The 15,457-nt window shown below is 39.1% G+C and overlaps 1 protein-coding gene across 12 annotated transcripts in view; it reads right to left on the reverse strand.

Moving 5' to 3' along the window:
- Window positions 1-11,051: 11,051 nt before the first annotated feature.
- Window positions 11,052-15,457, reverse strand: part of RBM47 (RNA binding motif protein 47) — a 175,872-nt gene continuing 171,466 nt past the window's right edge. For all 12 annotated transcript variants that reach the window (XM_037829642.1, XM_037829640.1, XM_037829644.1 and 9 more), the window contains one exon: window positions 11,052-13,870. In XM_037829642.1, the coding sequence (XP_037685570.1) occupies window positions 13,631-13,870 (240 nt within the window). In that variant the 3' untranslated portion in view covers window positions 11,052-13,630. The remainder of the gene's footprint in view (window positions 13,871-15,457) is intronic.

Consider the following 15,457-nt stretch of genomic DNA (forward strand, 5'->3'; position numbering starts at 1 on the left):
TTCTGCAGTTAGAAAAACACCCCAGTTTGCTCCTTGTCCCAGAGCCTTGGAACACACAGTCAGTCAGCTCAAGGGAAGGGAGTGACCAAGTCTTCTCGGCTGTCAAAGGTCTTCACTATCTGAGCATTGTGACAGCAAAAACTAATACCTTAATCTCCTGCGTTAGGTGTGCAGGGCCTGAGTGGAGGCAAAGAATCTTGGTTGTCTTGGGAATAATAGCATGCTGGAGTCAGAAGATACCTTAAAGATCACCTGGCCCATAGTACACAAATGAGGAAATGAAGACCTTACCCAAGACCTTACCCAAGGTCACAGTATACTGAGTACCTACTATGGTTACCTACTCCTGAGTAAAGCGTTTTACCTACCTTGTGTCTCTCCACAATGACCTTGCAAGATGATACTATTACCACTGATTTACAGAGATTCCCAGAGAAGCTAGGTGACTGACCAAGGAGTCCCCAGCCGAGCACAAAGCCAGGTTTCCCAACACACTCATGGCCACTAGACTCTAAGGTAACACTCTATTTTGGGGTGGGGGCCTGTCAGATTGCTGGATTTTCCATTTCTAAAACCAGATTGGCAGGTTGTAGCTGCCGTTTCGTAAGTGACTGGTACAGTAGGGGAAAAAAACACCTGGCCTCCCCAAGGCAAAAGGATTATCCCCCTCAGCTCATCTTTCCACGGGCCTCTCCAAAGAGGCTGCGAAATGTTGACAAACGAGTTGCAGTTGGATCAGGTGCCAGCCACTGGGTATTGACTTCTTGATTAACTGTATGTATTCCTGGCCCTTGTGGTTGAGGGCATAGAAAAGCAAAGAGGATGTTTGCTTTCTCACAGGGTGGCGTGCAATGAGAGGCTCCACGCAGCTCTGGGAGGTGGGGCAGAGCCATCTGTGTCCCTTCCTGTTCCTTCTCTCTCTCTTTGCTGCTTGGCATGGCTTCCTTCCTCCAGGCCCCAACAGCTCCCTGGCAGGCCTTGCTCCACACCAGAACTTTGTCCCTGTCCTCTCTCTGCCCCATAAAGTCATACCGGTCCCAGGTGCCATTTCGATGAGACCCAGCTTTCTGCTGTTGAGGCTGACTGATAAGCTGATCCAGGTGACCCCTTGCTCCCTTTAGGTAATACATTTAATTTCTAAAGGGCAGAATTGTCAGGTTTCGGAGCAGTCTTTCAGGGATATATTTTGGGGGCCAAGAGGGGCTTATAGAAGGGCCCACAACAATTCCTGGGGTTACCATGAACTTGAAGCTCAGCTTGCCCTTCTCCAGAACCCTGGGACAAGGTTTCCAATGCTCTGCCCATGCAAAGTGTATGATAAGTGAAGCTTATTTGCATCTATTTCCTCAGAGCTGTGCTATCGTTAGCGTGGGACTTTACAACTCCCAGTTGTTCCCTGGGTCATCCTGACTTTCCCTCTGCATAGAAAAACTGGAGTTTAAAGCTATGGCAAAATAATGCTAAATTAGCATTCAACACTTATTATGGATTGGACTCTATGCATTTACTTCCATTCCTCACAATGACCTTGAGAGATTATATCACCCCATTTTATTGATGAGAAAACTGAGATTAAGTGGCTTGCCCAAATTCTCCCAGGAAGTAAGCCAGAGAGGAGTTGGTCTGAGACCATTGCCCACGCCTCTTTCCTTTCTGCCAGAGCATGTGTCCCTTAGGTCAAAGTGTGCCTCTAGTCCTGTGTTGTGCTGGAGCTACCTTGTGCTGGCTCAAGAGAGCTGATTGTTTAATTTTCAGGACTTTTGCAAGCCAATTGTTAAACAGAGCCATTATTAAAAATCAAATTATATAAATTTATAATTACATAAATTATATTAAAACAAGGGTAATACATATTCAAAACTCACCACGAGTATCTATACTCTTAAGGTTATTTATGTCTATTGTATCTGTATGGTAGAAATACTTTATCATGCTGTGCTACTGCACATCTCTTCCAGCTCTGCATTCAGTGATAGCACATTGGTAGCTTTCATCAGCCACAGTAAGAGTATTTACAACATACAAATTGGCAAAAGTGCTACAAATCAGGACAGTTTTTCTTTCTGAAGAGTTGGTTGTTAAACATTTTCCAGCAAGCCATAGATCTAGCCCATTACCTCCTCATCACAGACACAGAAACTTTAAATCTTGGGGCTAAAAGAACCACAGAAAAAATCTAATTTAGTGGTCTCCAGACTTAAAATAAAATAAAATATTTAGGAATAAATGTAACTAAGGAGGTACAAGTCTTGTGCACCAAAAAACTACAAAACATTGTTGAAAGAAGTTAAAGAAGACCTAATAACTGAAAAGACATCCCATATTCGTGGATTCAAAGACCTAATATTGTTCAGATGGCAATACTTCCCAAAGCAATCTACAGATTCAATACAATTCTTATCAAAATTGCAATGGCCTTTTTTCACAGAAATGGAAAAGCCAATTCTAAAATTCATATGGAATTGCAAGGGACCCAGAATAGCCAAAACAATCTTGGCAAAGAAGAATAAAATTGGAAGACTCACACTTTCTATTAAAAACTTACTACAAAGCTACAGTTACCAAGTGGTATTTGCATAAAGATAGACATATAGATCATTGGACTAGAATTGAGAGTCCAGAAATAAACTCATACATCTACAAGGGTATCAAGACTATTCAACAGAAAAAGAGAAGTCTTTTAACAGTGATGCTTGGACAACTATGTAACCACATGCAAAGAATGAGGTGAGATCTCTATCTCACACTATAAACAAAAGTGAATTTAAACTGGATCAAAAACCTAATGATTTTATGTAAAAAATAAAATAAAAATCACTTAAGAAAAAAACATAAAGGCAATAAACCATAACCTTGGATGTACCATTAAGCATTGCTAGGTATGATCAAGCAAAAGCAGCCCCCCCAAAGCAAACAACCCAAGAAAAACAATAGACAAATAGGACTATCAAAAAACGATTCAAAGAAAAGCATTGCATCAATTAGCACAACTAGTCCAGAAAATGCAAATTAAAGTAATGACATGTCACTTGTTACCTAGAATTGAATGAAAACAGATTTGGAAAGATCCTAATGACATCTATGGCTGGGAGTGAGTGATGGGCAGTAAGGGACTGTGGGTAGAAGAATATCTCTCACACACCACTAGTGGAAGTGCAAAGAACTCATTACATTTTTGGAAAGTGATCTGGCAACTTTTTTTAATATTAAAAGTATACCCTTTGCACAAACAATCCCACCCTTGGGAATTGAACCCAAAGAAACAAAGGTACTAGCAGTGAAAAATATGCATCCAAAGAAGATCTATTGCAACAATGCACATACTGGTCTGAATCTTTAAGCAAAGTGTGGATCTATCAACAAGAGAATGGTTGGATAAAATGTGGTAGACCTATAGGTAGAATCTTATATAATTAATAAAAAGACTGACTTAACTGTATCAATTGAAATGAAGGGATTATTTACAAGGATTTAGGAGAGAAAAGAACAGATGCAGGAAATGTCTCTATATTTATCACACTTTGCAAAATGAACAAGGACAACATACACACACATGAAAAAGAGGAATATAAGCACAGAGAAAAATATGCAAAAAGAGATACCAAATATTAACAAGGTTAACTGGGGTAGGGATGCTGACTGAAATGCGGTAAAACCAGAACAGAGAAGGAAGGGAGCCAAGCAAAAAAGGAGAGAAGAGATTACACTAAAAAGGGTGTGCTACTCATCAAAATTAAAAACGTGTCCATTGAAGGACACCATCAAAAAAGTGAAAGACAACCTATCGAAAAGGAGAAGAAACTGGCAAATCATTTACCTAAGAAGGGACATATAACCAGAGATATATAAAGAACACTTACAACTCAGATAATTAAAAGACAAATAACCCAAGTATTAAAACGGGCGGAGAATCTGAATAGACAGTTCTCCAGGGAAGAAGATATACGAATGGCCAAAAAGCACATCAAAAGATGCTGACATCACTAGTCATCATGAAAATCCAAATTCTAAGACCGTAATGAGATACCACTTCATACCCACTAGGAGTGATCTATATTACAAAAGAGTCAGAAAACAGCTACATCTTGGTAAAAGATGCACCAGAATATCAGAACTCACACATACTGTAGGGGGACTGGAACAGGGTGCAGCAGCCTTGGAAAACAAGTCTGGCACTTCCTCAAACAATTAAACACAGAGTTACCATATGACCCAGCAGTTCTTAGCTCTATAGGTATATGTACCAAGAGTCAAATGAAAACATACGTATGAGCAAAAACTTGTACATGAAGGTTCCAGACGCAACATTCATATTATAAGACTGCTGAATCTGCAAGTGGAATACATAACCAAATCGCCATCAATAGATGAATGGATCAAAAACAAAGTGGATATAGTCAAACAATGGAATGTTATTCAGCCACAAAAAGAGACATCAAGCACTCATAAATGCTACCACGTCACTGAACCTTGAAAACAGTATGCTTCAAGTGAAAGAAGCCAGTCAAAATAAGAGCAAACACTATCTCATACAATTGCTATAAAGTCCAGGACAGAGAAATCAATAAAAAGCAGATTTAAAGTCCTTTAGGGCACAGAGCATGAGGGGGTCAAAGGCAAGCATGGGTCACAGTAAAGGGTACTATACTTTTGCCTGGGGGCAAACTCTGGATTACATGTCGTAGCTTGTCTGACCTCTCTCCAAAATATCTGTGCCATATATCCTCCATAGAGGACTCCAGTTTCTTTCAAGGGGATCAAGACCCACCCCGAATGGAGCTAAAGTCACATCACCATGGAAACAACCTAATCAAAAGGCCCCACCACACAACATGCTATGCCCCCACAAGATGCGATCAAAAGAACATGGTTCATTTCTGTGGTACATGAATAAATCCAAACCAACAAATGACAAGGAACCCATTTAAAGGGAAAAGTTCAATGCCTTTCTCACAGAAACCATCACCAGTCAATTTTAGAACATTTTTACCATCTCAAAAAGAAACTGTTGCAGCAAAAGAAAGCCTTCATGGCCTTAGAACCCTAAAATTGTGAACTAAGAGACTCCTCCCGTTGTAAAAACCAATCCATTTCTAGTATATTGCATTCAGACAGCTGTAGCAAACTGAACACTCTATGCTAAGCGAATCATATCTCAATAAGGCTGTGTTAAGGATAGAACTGCTCTCCCCCCAAAAGATACGTGCAAGTCAGACACCCAAGGTTTGTGATGTGATCTTATCTCCAAATAGCAACGTGGAAAATGTTATAACTCAAGGATGAGGAATCCACACCTAGCATCATGGGATGGCTCTAACCCAAAAGAACACGTGTCTTCATGACCAAAAGAAATTGGGATGTCAAAGAGAAATGAGCAGCAAGCCGTGTAATAGAGGCAGAGACTGACTTATGCCACAAGCCAAAGAAGCCAAGAGGCTGTCAGCAAGCCCTGAAGAGTACTCCTACACACTTAAGAGGAAGCACGGCCCAAACCACAACTTGATTTCAAAATTCTGGTCTCCAGAGCCATGTGATAATAAATTTCTGTTGTTTTAAGCCACCTATTTTGTGGGAACTTGTTATGGTAGCCCTAGCATACTAAGATAAGCTGTTTTAAAAATTAAAACTGTGATCAACACTACAAACATAAAAAATTTCTTCCATGAATCTTGAAGACAAATGTATAAAACTGTAGCTTATAACGAGTGAACAATAGAGTGATATAGGAAAACCAAATGGACCACACTCCCCTATTGTCTAAACTATGAACTACAGTGAACAGAAAAATGGGGGAAGGAAAATTCTTTCAACTACAGTAACAAACAAAGCCACACCAGTGCTAGAGATCAATGATACGGGGGTTTAATGGCGCTATGGCACGTTTAGAGTTTTATCCCTCAATTGCTATTTATGTGTGTGAGCTAATGAAAATGTTCAAAAATTGATTGTGGTGATGAATGCACAAATATGTAATGATACTGTGAACAACTGAATTGTAAACTTTGTTTGGTAGGACTGCATGGTATGTGAATATATCTCAATAAAATTGAATTAAAAAAAAAAAAAGGATTACCACAAGTGCTTTTACAAATGAAAAAAAGCTTGAGAAAGTGGATTCACACTATTACACAATGTTTAGTGTTCTACAATAAAGCAACCTCCTTCGCATCATCTCTGCAGCATGTCCAAATTCCAATATTCACACTTAATACACATTAAAAAAAAAGTTGTCATCCAAAAATGGTACACACTTTGATCATTAACAATGATTAAATAACTCTTCAGGCAGCTGATTACCTTGTGAATCCATGGCAACGCAAAAATCTTGGTCTTGGGTCCCTGACACTGGGTGCCATTATCAAGCAATGCCATAGCCAAGTAATAAAATAAAGAACCACTGATCACTGAAAAAAATCTCTTTAATGGACACAGCAATGGCCTCTCCTAGACTGTGAGTACCTTGAAGACAGGAATTGTCTTTAATTTGTTAAACTGGATATGCAATAGAGCACATGCTAAAATAAGTGTAAATTGAATTTAAGTCACCGAACCTTTCTATTAAAAGAAAAAAATCACAGAATGTTCGCCAAGCAATAACATTTGAATAATCTAAGGGAAAGTCAAGTAAAAGCAAAATGTACCCTGATTGGGAGCCAATAATTCATGCCAACTGGGAGAGTGAAAAAAAAAAAAAAAAAAAAGACTGGAGAGTAAGGTAATCGGACAAAGCCCAGGGGCTACAGGAAAGGTAATAAAATATCTCCTAGTTTCTGACATCATTCCTATCCAGGTCACAGAAACCCATAAGCTTTATAGTGAAATGATTCTCTACGTTACACTGGTGTAACTTCCAGAACAAAGTGCCTTAAACGCATGTGGAAATCAAATGACTGCAGCAGAAGACCTCCTGACACTGCAAGGATCACCATCATCTCACACCAAAGCTGAATGTTCTAAAATGGGGGAACTGGGACACTACCTCCAGGAGACCAAGCAGAATGATCCAAGTTCAAACAAAGACTATTCCACTTACCAGCTACGTGACTCTAGGCACGTTATTCAAACTGCAGAAAGCAAAGCTAACTAAATCTTGACTGGTAGAGATATACAAAATCCAGAGTGAGAAAGCTTTGTAGGAGCCATCTAAAGTATTAAAAAATGATCCACTAAAAAGTAATCTCTACTATGAGAAAGCAGGGTGCTAGGTCAAGAAGAAGAGATTGGAAGGGTAGGATCCAGAAAAATAAATTATAAAATAATGGTCAGTATTCTGTTTCACAGAAACAAGGAAAGTCTGTATTCATGGCTGTGCGGTTTGTAAAAAATCAGCAAGCTGACCATCCCTAGATGAGAGGTGCACCTTTCTGGTTTATAAGTCAAGGAAGGGTTTTTTTAAAACTGTCCATGGCCCTAACCACTTGGCTCATTGGAGTATGCTGGATTCAGTCATTTACCAAATAATAACTCTACTGACAGGCTCCAAGGTTTAGAGTTTGGCCCATAAGCCTAAAGCTAAGTGAATTGCCCCCTTTAAGGTCTTGGACTTTTGAAGACATGGCTATCTCCCTCTAAACATAAGGAAAATCAAGAACAAGAAAAAGAAATGCCAAGAGCAGGCCTTGACTGAGCCCTCATTGATTTGGATATTTCTACTTGAGAGTTGGGAAATTATGCTAAATACAGATTATTTTAGCCCACAGGTGTCCCTGTACATCCAGAAAGATCTACCTACAGATGCTAGAGCACATTTAGAATCTACTGCATTTCCAGAACATTCAATTCTTAGGGAAGCAACGGTTTGAAAGGAACTAATGATAACCTGATCCAAAACTGTCTAAGTCTGCGTATGCACTATAGCTATAAAACATGGCAAATGACTTGATTCTCAATCAGATAGCTGGGCCAAGGTCCCAAGAAGAGCTACTAGGCAGATGGAAATGACACATATCCACCTGCACCACCACTTCTTGGAATAAAGGTCCCGAAAAATGGACAGTGAATATTCTAATCCCACCAAAACTGAATGGGCAACAGCTCTAGGGTTACCATAATACTAAGGAACTCCAAAGCCTTTGTCTTGACCCAGTACGCCCACCAAGGTCACCTCAGAAACAATTGGGCTTCAGTGACACGTCATAAGAGAATCAGGCAATAACTAAGGCACTATTCTAAAACGTGTAAATGGAACAATCATATAAAAAAGATTTTGGAAAGCAACAAAGTAGAACAAGCCAAGAAAAATAGCTTTCCATACAGTAATTAGGGAGAAAAATATTTCTCAGCAAATCCAAGGTTCAGTGTTCCTTTTATATCTTATTGTCCAGAACTGCAGTCACATGTGCAACCCCCGACCAATCCTTGGCAAAAAGAAAAAGCAAATTTATAACATGGGACCCTCCTACTCCCCTGCAGCCCCCTGGATGACTGTCTTCCCCAATCACTCACTACAGAGGACTCTGCATTCCTGTCCAATGCAGGGCTGAACCAACGGAGTGGGGAAGCACTATGCAGGCACAAGAAAATGATGTGGGCCACAACATCAGAGAGAAAAATATAGACACTATGGCACCAGGTAATGGAGGTCTCCAAACTCCATTCCTTAAGTAATAAGAGAAAGATGAAGGGCATCACCAGCGTGCCAGAAGTAGACAGCAGCCTTGAAGGGAGAGCAGAAGCTCCTCTAGGGGCCCACGCTCTAAGATGTCTGTTGCAAGTCGTCCAATCATAGCTCATCAGTGCTCAAGACAAACTTCCAGCTTCTGACAGTTCAACATAAATGCAGTTGGCTCCATAAATACAACTGGAAGGCTGAAAGCTTAGAACACTTTAGTAATATTTCTAAGAATTTATCTGATTTGGTAAATTGCAAATGAAAACAGAAGGGAGTATCAATAAACATTCCTTTTAAATAGTCAAGGACCCTAATATGCCCTTAAAACATGAAGATCTAGTAAACCAGAAAAAACAAGCACACTTAACGAATGTTGAAGAAGACCTAGCAAACTAGCATATCATGAAATAATACTCAATAAATGTTGGAATGTACAAACTACGAGCATCCATTACACATGACAGAAAAATAAAATGAAAGACAGTGCCACAGAGGTTCTAAATATTAGGCAATGTTCCGTGCACGTGATCATTTCAATTTCTGAACTAAATAAGAGCTTATGTATATTGTCATGCATGTGATATGTTTAGAATTTTATAAAAAGAAAATCCAGCGCACCTAGCCTCTAACGAAGAATCAAAAAGGGGTACATGACATCCCATGACAGTTGCTCTACTGCCAACATAACTTTGAAGAGGCTGCCTTGCAACCATAATTCCTTAAATCTACCAAGAGCATACACAGTCTAGCTCAACAGGGAGGCAGTGGGTTGCAAAAGTACGGGGCATTGTCAACCCATCATTGCAGATGACAGAGAGCTTCAGATCCCATGAGCAGATGGTGGCTGCAGCCCAAGGAAAGACGTTGCGTACGAAAACACTAAAAGACTTCCAACTGAAATCTAGAAACGACACTTGCCTAGCAATACAGGTTTCGCCTTTACTGAAATAGCACTTCCGAAGCTCTGAAATGGGTCTTTGGCACGAACTGACTTTATCTGTAGTCCCTGAGGACCGACCGCAAGGACAATAAAGTGGTGATGTTAGAAACACCTAACGCTGGGACTCTCAGGGAAAGAAAACAACGTTGTAGGGATAGGGGCAGCTATTAAAAAATTCTTACTAGCTCTGTGACCTTGACTAAAAACAACAACTAACAGCAACAACAACAACAAAACGAAAATACTGAGGGGCTACTTCACATCACGGAAACCAAAGAGCCTTGAACCCAAGCTGCAGCATAGTGCACCTCTGCAACTTGGGAAGGTCCCTCATCCTGACACACTGATTCACAAATCCTCAATTGTGAAATGGGAACAATGCCACTAGTAAGATAACTGTTCCTGTAAAGAGCACAGGTTCATAGTATATGCTTGGGCCATGTCACTTACATGCAGAATCAGTTAGCAGCACCTAGAACTCAAAGTCTGGAGCCTGTCACCATCAGCAGCACCTAGGAAACATGTTAGAAATACAAATTATGCAGGCTCCTGATTAAGTCCCACTAAAGCAGAAACTCTGAAGCTGGGCCCAACAACCAGAGTCTTAAAGGAACTCCAAGAGTGTCTGATACACGCTAAAGTCTTAGAAGCCATGGAAAAACCCATGGGCTCTGAGCAAAACTTCCAAGGCTCCAAGCCAGAACCACTGCCTAATAATCTGTGCAATCTTCAGCAAGTTACCCAGCCTGTTCAGCCTCTAAAAAAGCCTCAGTATCCTGATCTGCAAAATGAGGGTAAGTAGGAAGTTAGAATTCCAAGAAACGGGGGTCAGGAGGCCAGAGCTCGGGCTCAAGATTAAGAAGCTAAATTCTTAATCACTGGTGAAGCCGAGTGAGGAAATCTTTAGAAGTAAGTCCATTTACAACCCACCATTTTCTCTTGAATTATTTGATGGACTTTGTTGATGGATCTTATTTGCCTGAAATTAGTGGTGCTCTCTAGAAAAAAAAGACGGAAGTATTTTGTTCTAACCTTGCTGTGCATGGTGAAAAAGAGAAACAGAAGGCTTTGGTTTCAGGTGAAGTATCCAACATCAAGTTCACCCCAGCACTTTCACAGGTTCGCCCAATAACTCAATGCCACATCAACTGCCTCCTTTTAGAGTTCTGAGTGTAAAGCTCTTGGGATCGATCATAAGAAACCAACTTTAGTGCTGAGCGCAGCGACAGGTTTTGCCACATCTTATTCCAATCGAGATGTGAGTACTGTTTGAGTGTTCACCCTTCTGCCATGTGAGCTAAAGTTTGAGAAGAATTGTAATTCATAACTCAACCATGGACCCCATCTTCAATAACAATTCCAACCAAAGGCATGACAATGACTTGCTGGTTTCTCCAACTAAAAACACTGAGTTAGTCAATCCTCCCAGTCTGACAAGGGTTTCCCTAATTTTAACAAAATCAGTATAAAGAAAACACAATTAAAAATTAGGTCTTGAAATGGTTTTAAAGAAATGCTTTATTTACTATATCCTAAGAATGTAAATGGAACAATATCTAAATAAATTTAAAAGCTTTCCAAATAACAATGCAGCTAAAAATAACTAAACTACTAGCATGTTTGAAAACAGGGAACTCTAAAACTTTTTTTTAAAAACATTTATATAATTTGTTCTTAACCCTAAAAAAAAAAAAAGTTCACATTTCAAGTTATAAACTTACCTCAGTAGTGTACATGAAATGGTTTTGAAACAGGGACAGACCAAGACAGAAGGCTCACTGATACTTAACTGGCTATGTCACCAACATTTGCTTTTTAAGGTAGTTTAGGAGTTGCCATGTTAAGATACCTTTTTTTTTTCCATTTCATTTTTTTCTTTTTCTTTTTTTTTTTCCTTTTTCTCTTTTGCAAATAATTTACAGGCACATGTAAAATACAGTAAGAACACTGGGTCAGAGTCTCATCTAATGAACCTCTGTGATAATCCTTCACTGGAAGGAGAGTACTCCTTTCACACAAAGTCAAGGGATGAGGATCTGATTCAAATAGAATTTTGTTGGATTACTCATTCCAACATATTTGAATTTGAATGCAGCTTGCTAGGTTCACCATCAGCAACATTGCACAATTACTTTATGTCATTCAAGAACCATGGAAAGGAATGTTAGGAATGTTTAAAGGCCTTACCCGGCTCTCAATAATTTTATAGAAGTTAAATAAATATTGCTTATATATATATATATAAATCATCCCATCCCAAGATGAGGGGTGGGGTGGGGAAAGGCATCTAGAAATCTCTTAACTTAAATTTTAAAACAAAACTAAACATTCGCTAAGGGCATGATCCTATTATTAATCCACAATTCAGCCATCAGCAAAACTCCAGTAAGTGGAGCAATTTCATGGATCTCTAAACATGACATAAAAACATGACTGCATACTTACTATCTATTGCACACCTCACTTCCTTGATAGTTTAAAAAAAAAAAATTCCAAGTTGATGGATTTCATAAAGTAGATGGCAACTTAACATTTTACTGTATTTTACATTCACTTTGCTAAACAAAAGCCTTTAAACAGGCCACAAAACACTGCAACAACACATTTACTTCCTAATAAAACAAACCTTTTTAATAACATTGAAGTAAAATGGTTTCATTTTTGCATTAAACAACATACCATGAACTTCTGCAATATAAAACCACTTTAAAAATGAGTATTAAAAGATATTTACAAACTACATTTTTTAACTCCTATGGGTTCCTCCTCCACCTGTGCACAGCCCAATCCAGTTCACCTGCCAAGTGCCTGGAGGGAGTAAAAGCCCTGTCCAATAAACATAATGTTTCCAACACCCCTAAGGACCACAGGCGTTTTGCATGAAACATGATAAGGCAACCAGAAGCATAACTTTCTGCTGACAAGACTCTTTGGGGGTCTTGTCTATAACATACATTCTCTGTCCCTGCAACTCATACTTGAAAAACAAATAAAATAAAGGCATTAAAAAGAAAATTAAAATTTCATATTGGACAATTAAATAGCTATGCAAAGATGTCTTATGCAAACTATTAAAACCTTGTGCTTACACATAATCTGCTATTGAAAATAGCATGCATAGAAGATAATACTTCCCCAACCAAAACAAACAAAAATTTTAAAAAATGCAAAAAACAAGACAACAATAAAAAACAAGACCAAAAAACCTCAACAAAACCCAGGATGAAGCATAAAAGTCCACCTTTTTTTTCTCTACCGGGTTATTCATTTGCCCTAGACTTGCCGAACACTGAAGTTGGCTTGGGGGCTGGGGAGGGAAGGAGCAGACAGGCTTAAGAGCCAAGTCACATGAAGAAGGAGCAGGGGCCCAGGATAATGGTGGCAGGTAAGAGCTTTCCAGTGTTTGGACTCAGAAGTCTGACAAGTCTTCTTAATCTTTGTTTAAGGAGAGACTGAGTGTTTAATTTCTTAAAAAAAAAAAAAAAAAAAAAGTTACAGATAGCACGGCAACACCATCAACCCTTAAAGCCAGCAGAAATGCAGAGGTTTTACTCATTTTAAAATTGCACTTTCCAGTATAAACTTTTAAAATAACTTTTCCTGTAGTATTTTTAAAGCACTATTGTTTGTATTTTCAAATATTGAATATATTTTTCAAAATAGTTCCCTAGCTGCTCAAGTGTGCTTTTTCATATATAGTTGATACAGTATTGAAGGTACTACAAAATAGAGATCTCTGGAGTGCAGAAGTTAAGAAAATAACCTTCATACTGAAAATATATCCTTTTTTTAAAAAAAAAGCCTCTATACAAATAATGTCCTACAGTATAGAAATTTTTGAGAGATGGTATTTAAGGCACGAACCACACAAGTCTCTTGGAAATGTATGAACACAGGCCTGCGAAATTTAAAAGTCTTAAAAAAACTAGTGAAAACTTCATGTATATAAAATATTTCAGTATAATATTTGATAACATTCTTCACTTTCAGGATTCATAGGTGTGCTAATCCAACATGTTCTTTCTTCATAAATAGTAAAGCGTTCCTTCAGTGGTACTCCTGATGGTTTGTCTTCGCCCTCAGTATGTCTGATAGACATCGTGAATGGGAACCTGAATGGCGGCCGCAGGGAACGCCTGAGGTATATAGCCCGCATAGCCTCCATAGACAGCGGCGGCTGCGGCCGCGTTCTTCTGTAGTGTGGCAATCGTGGCTGTGGCCGGGGTAGCGAATGGAATGTAACTGGCACCGTAGAGCCCGGTAGTGGGAATTCTCTGAACGTTTGGAGCCACCGTGTATACTGGAGTTATTGGGCGGCCCTGGAGAAAGAAACAAAGAATCCTTATTGAACACGTGGTAAGCAAGCACCCATCCTCATATCACCAGCACGAGAGGTACACAGAGAACAGTACGAGGTAAGGTGGAGAGTATCCTTAAGGCACTTAGTTCATTCGAATTCAGTGATATAGTCTTGGTGGAAGTGAGAGAACTGGAATGCAGAGAGAAACTCTAGAATCTTCTACCCACCATTCTACTCAGTGGGCACGCTCCAGAGTGAGTCTGACCAGAAAGGTGATCACTAGTTGATCTTACGGTGATTACAAGTATCTTTCCTAAAACATGGTCCCTAAAATGTCAGCAACCTCAACTCATACTTATCTGAATGAACAGTGATCTGTTTCAAAAATGGAGTGATCTGTTTCAAAAATGGAGAGGAAAAGGGACTGTGTTAACTTAATGGAAAAAGTGTACTGGTCTCCAAAGGATAGGCTCTCAAGGGATTTTCTGACTAAACACATTTTCAGGCAATGTTATGGTTTCATCCATCTCCCACCCAAGATATGACACCACTATATACACAAATGGCTATGGAAGCTTAAGGAAGGAACCAACTAATAACTTGAAGAGCTGGAGAAAGTATCTCAGAAGTAGGGACGTTTGAGCTGGGTTTTGAAGGCTAAGGAGGAGTTTTCCCAATGAGGAGGTAGGGAAGGACAATCTAGGTAAAGCATGCACTCAGACTGCAACCCCACTATAGATGGCCACCACTGGCTCCTTTAAGGTCTCTCTATGTCAACATATAGTATACTATGTTTACAGAACACATAGGAATAGGCATGTGTTCAGTATTTCCCAAAGCATTTGCCATGGAGCTAGTTTGGTAAGCTACTTCATGGATGGGAAATTTGGGTAATAAAACATACATTTAACAAAATACCTGGTGCACTGTATATTCCACAGAATGTCCTGGAGTAAATACTGCTAGTGTCTCTGTGACTTAATACATCTTCAAAATAAGCAATTCAGGATATGCGAAATGGAGAATAAGACTAACATAATTAAATCTTCCTTGATTTTTATAAAGGAATTAGTTACCATTTCTCTTACAAAATCCACAAACCAAGGAGTCACAAAATTATTTTCAAAGGAACTTCATAACCTAAGAGTACTTTCTTTACCTGTAATCATAATAATTGTACTAATGATAACAATTAAAAATAACTGAGAGATCGCTATCTGCTAGGCGCTAAGTGCTTTCTTGGTATGACATTATTGAATCATCACTACCACCAGTGAAGTTGGAACTATGCATATATGGAGAGATTCCAATGGGCTAAATGACTTGAACAAGGTGACACAGCTTTAAAGCAATGGAATGTGTGACTCTGGAGCACACACTTTTTTTTTAATCTGCAGATTTTATTGAGATATATTCACATACCATACATTCTACTCAAAGTATACAATCAATGTCTCACAATATCATCACTTAGATGTGCAATCATCATCACACTCAATTTTAGACAATTTTCACTGCAACAAAGAGAAAAATAACAGATAGACACAAAAAAGGGAAAACTCAAAACACCCCATATCTCCTATCACCCTCCCCTGCCCCAATTATT

This window comes from Choloepus didactylus, chromosome 3 (assembly GCF_015220235.1).
Source record: "Choloepus didactylus isolate mChoDid1 chromosome 3, mChoDid1.pri, whole genome shotgun sequence".
NCBI lineage: Eukaryota > Metazoa > Chordata > Mammalia > Pilosa > Megalonychidae > Choloepus > Choloepus didactylus.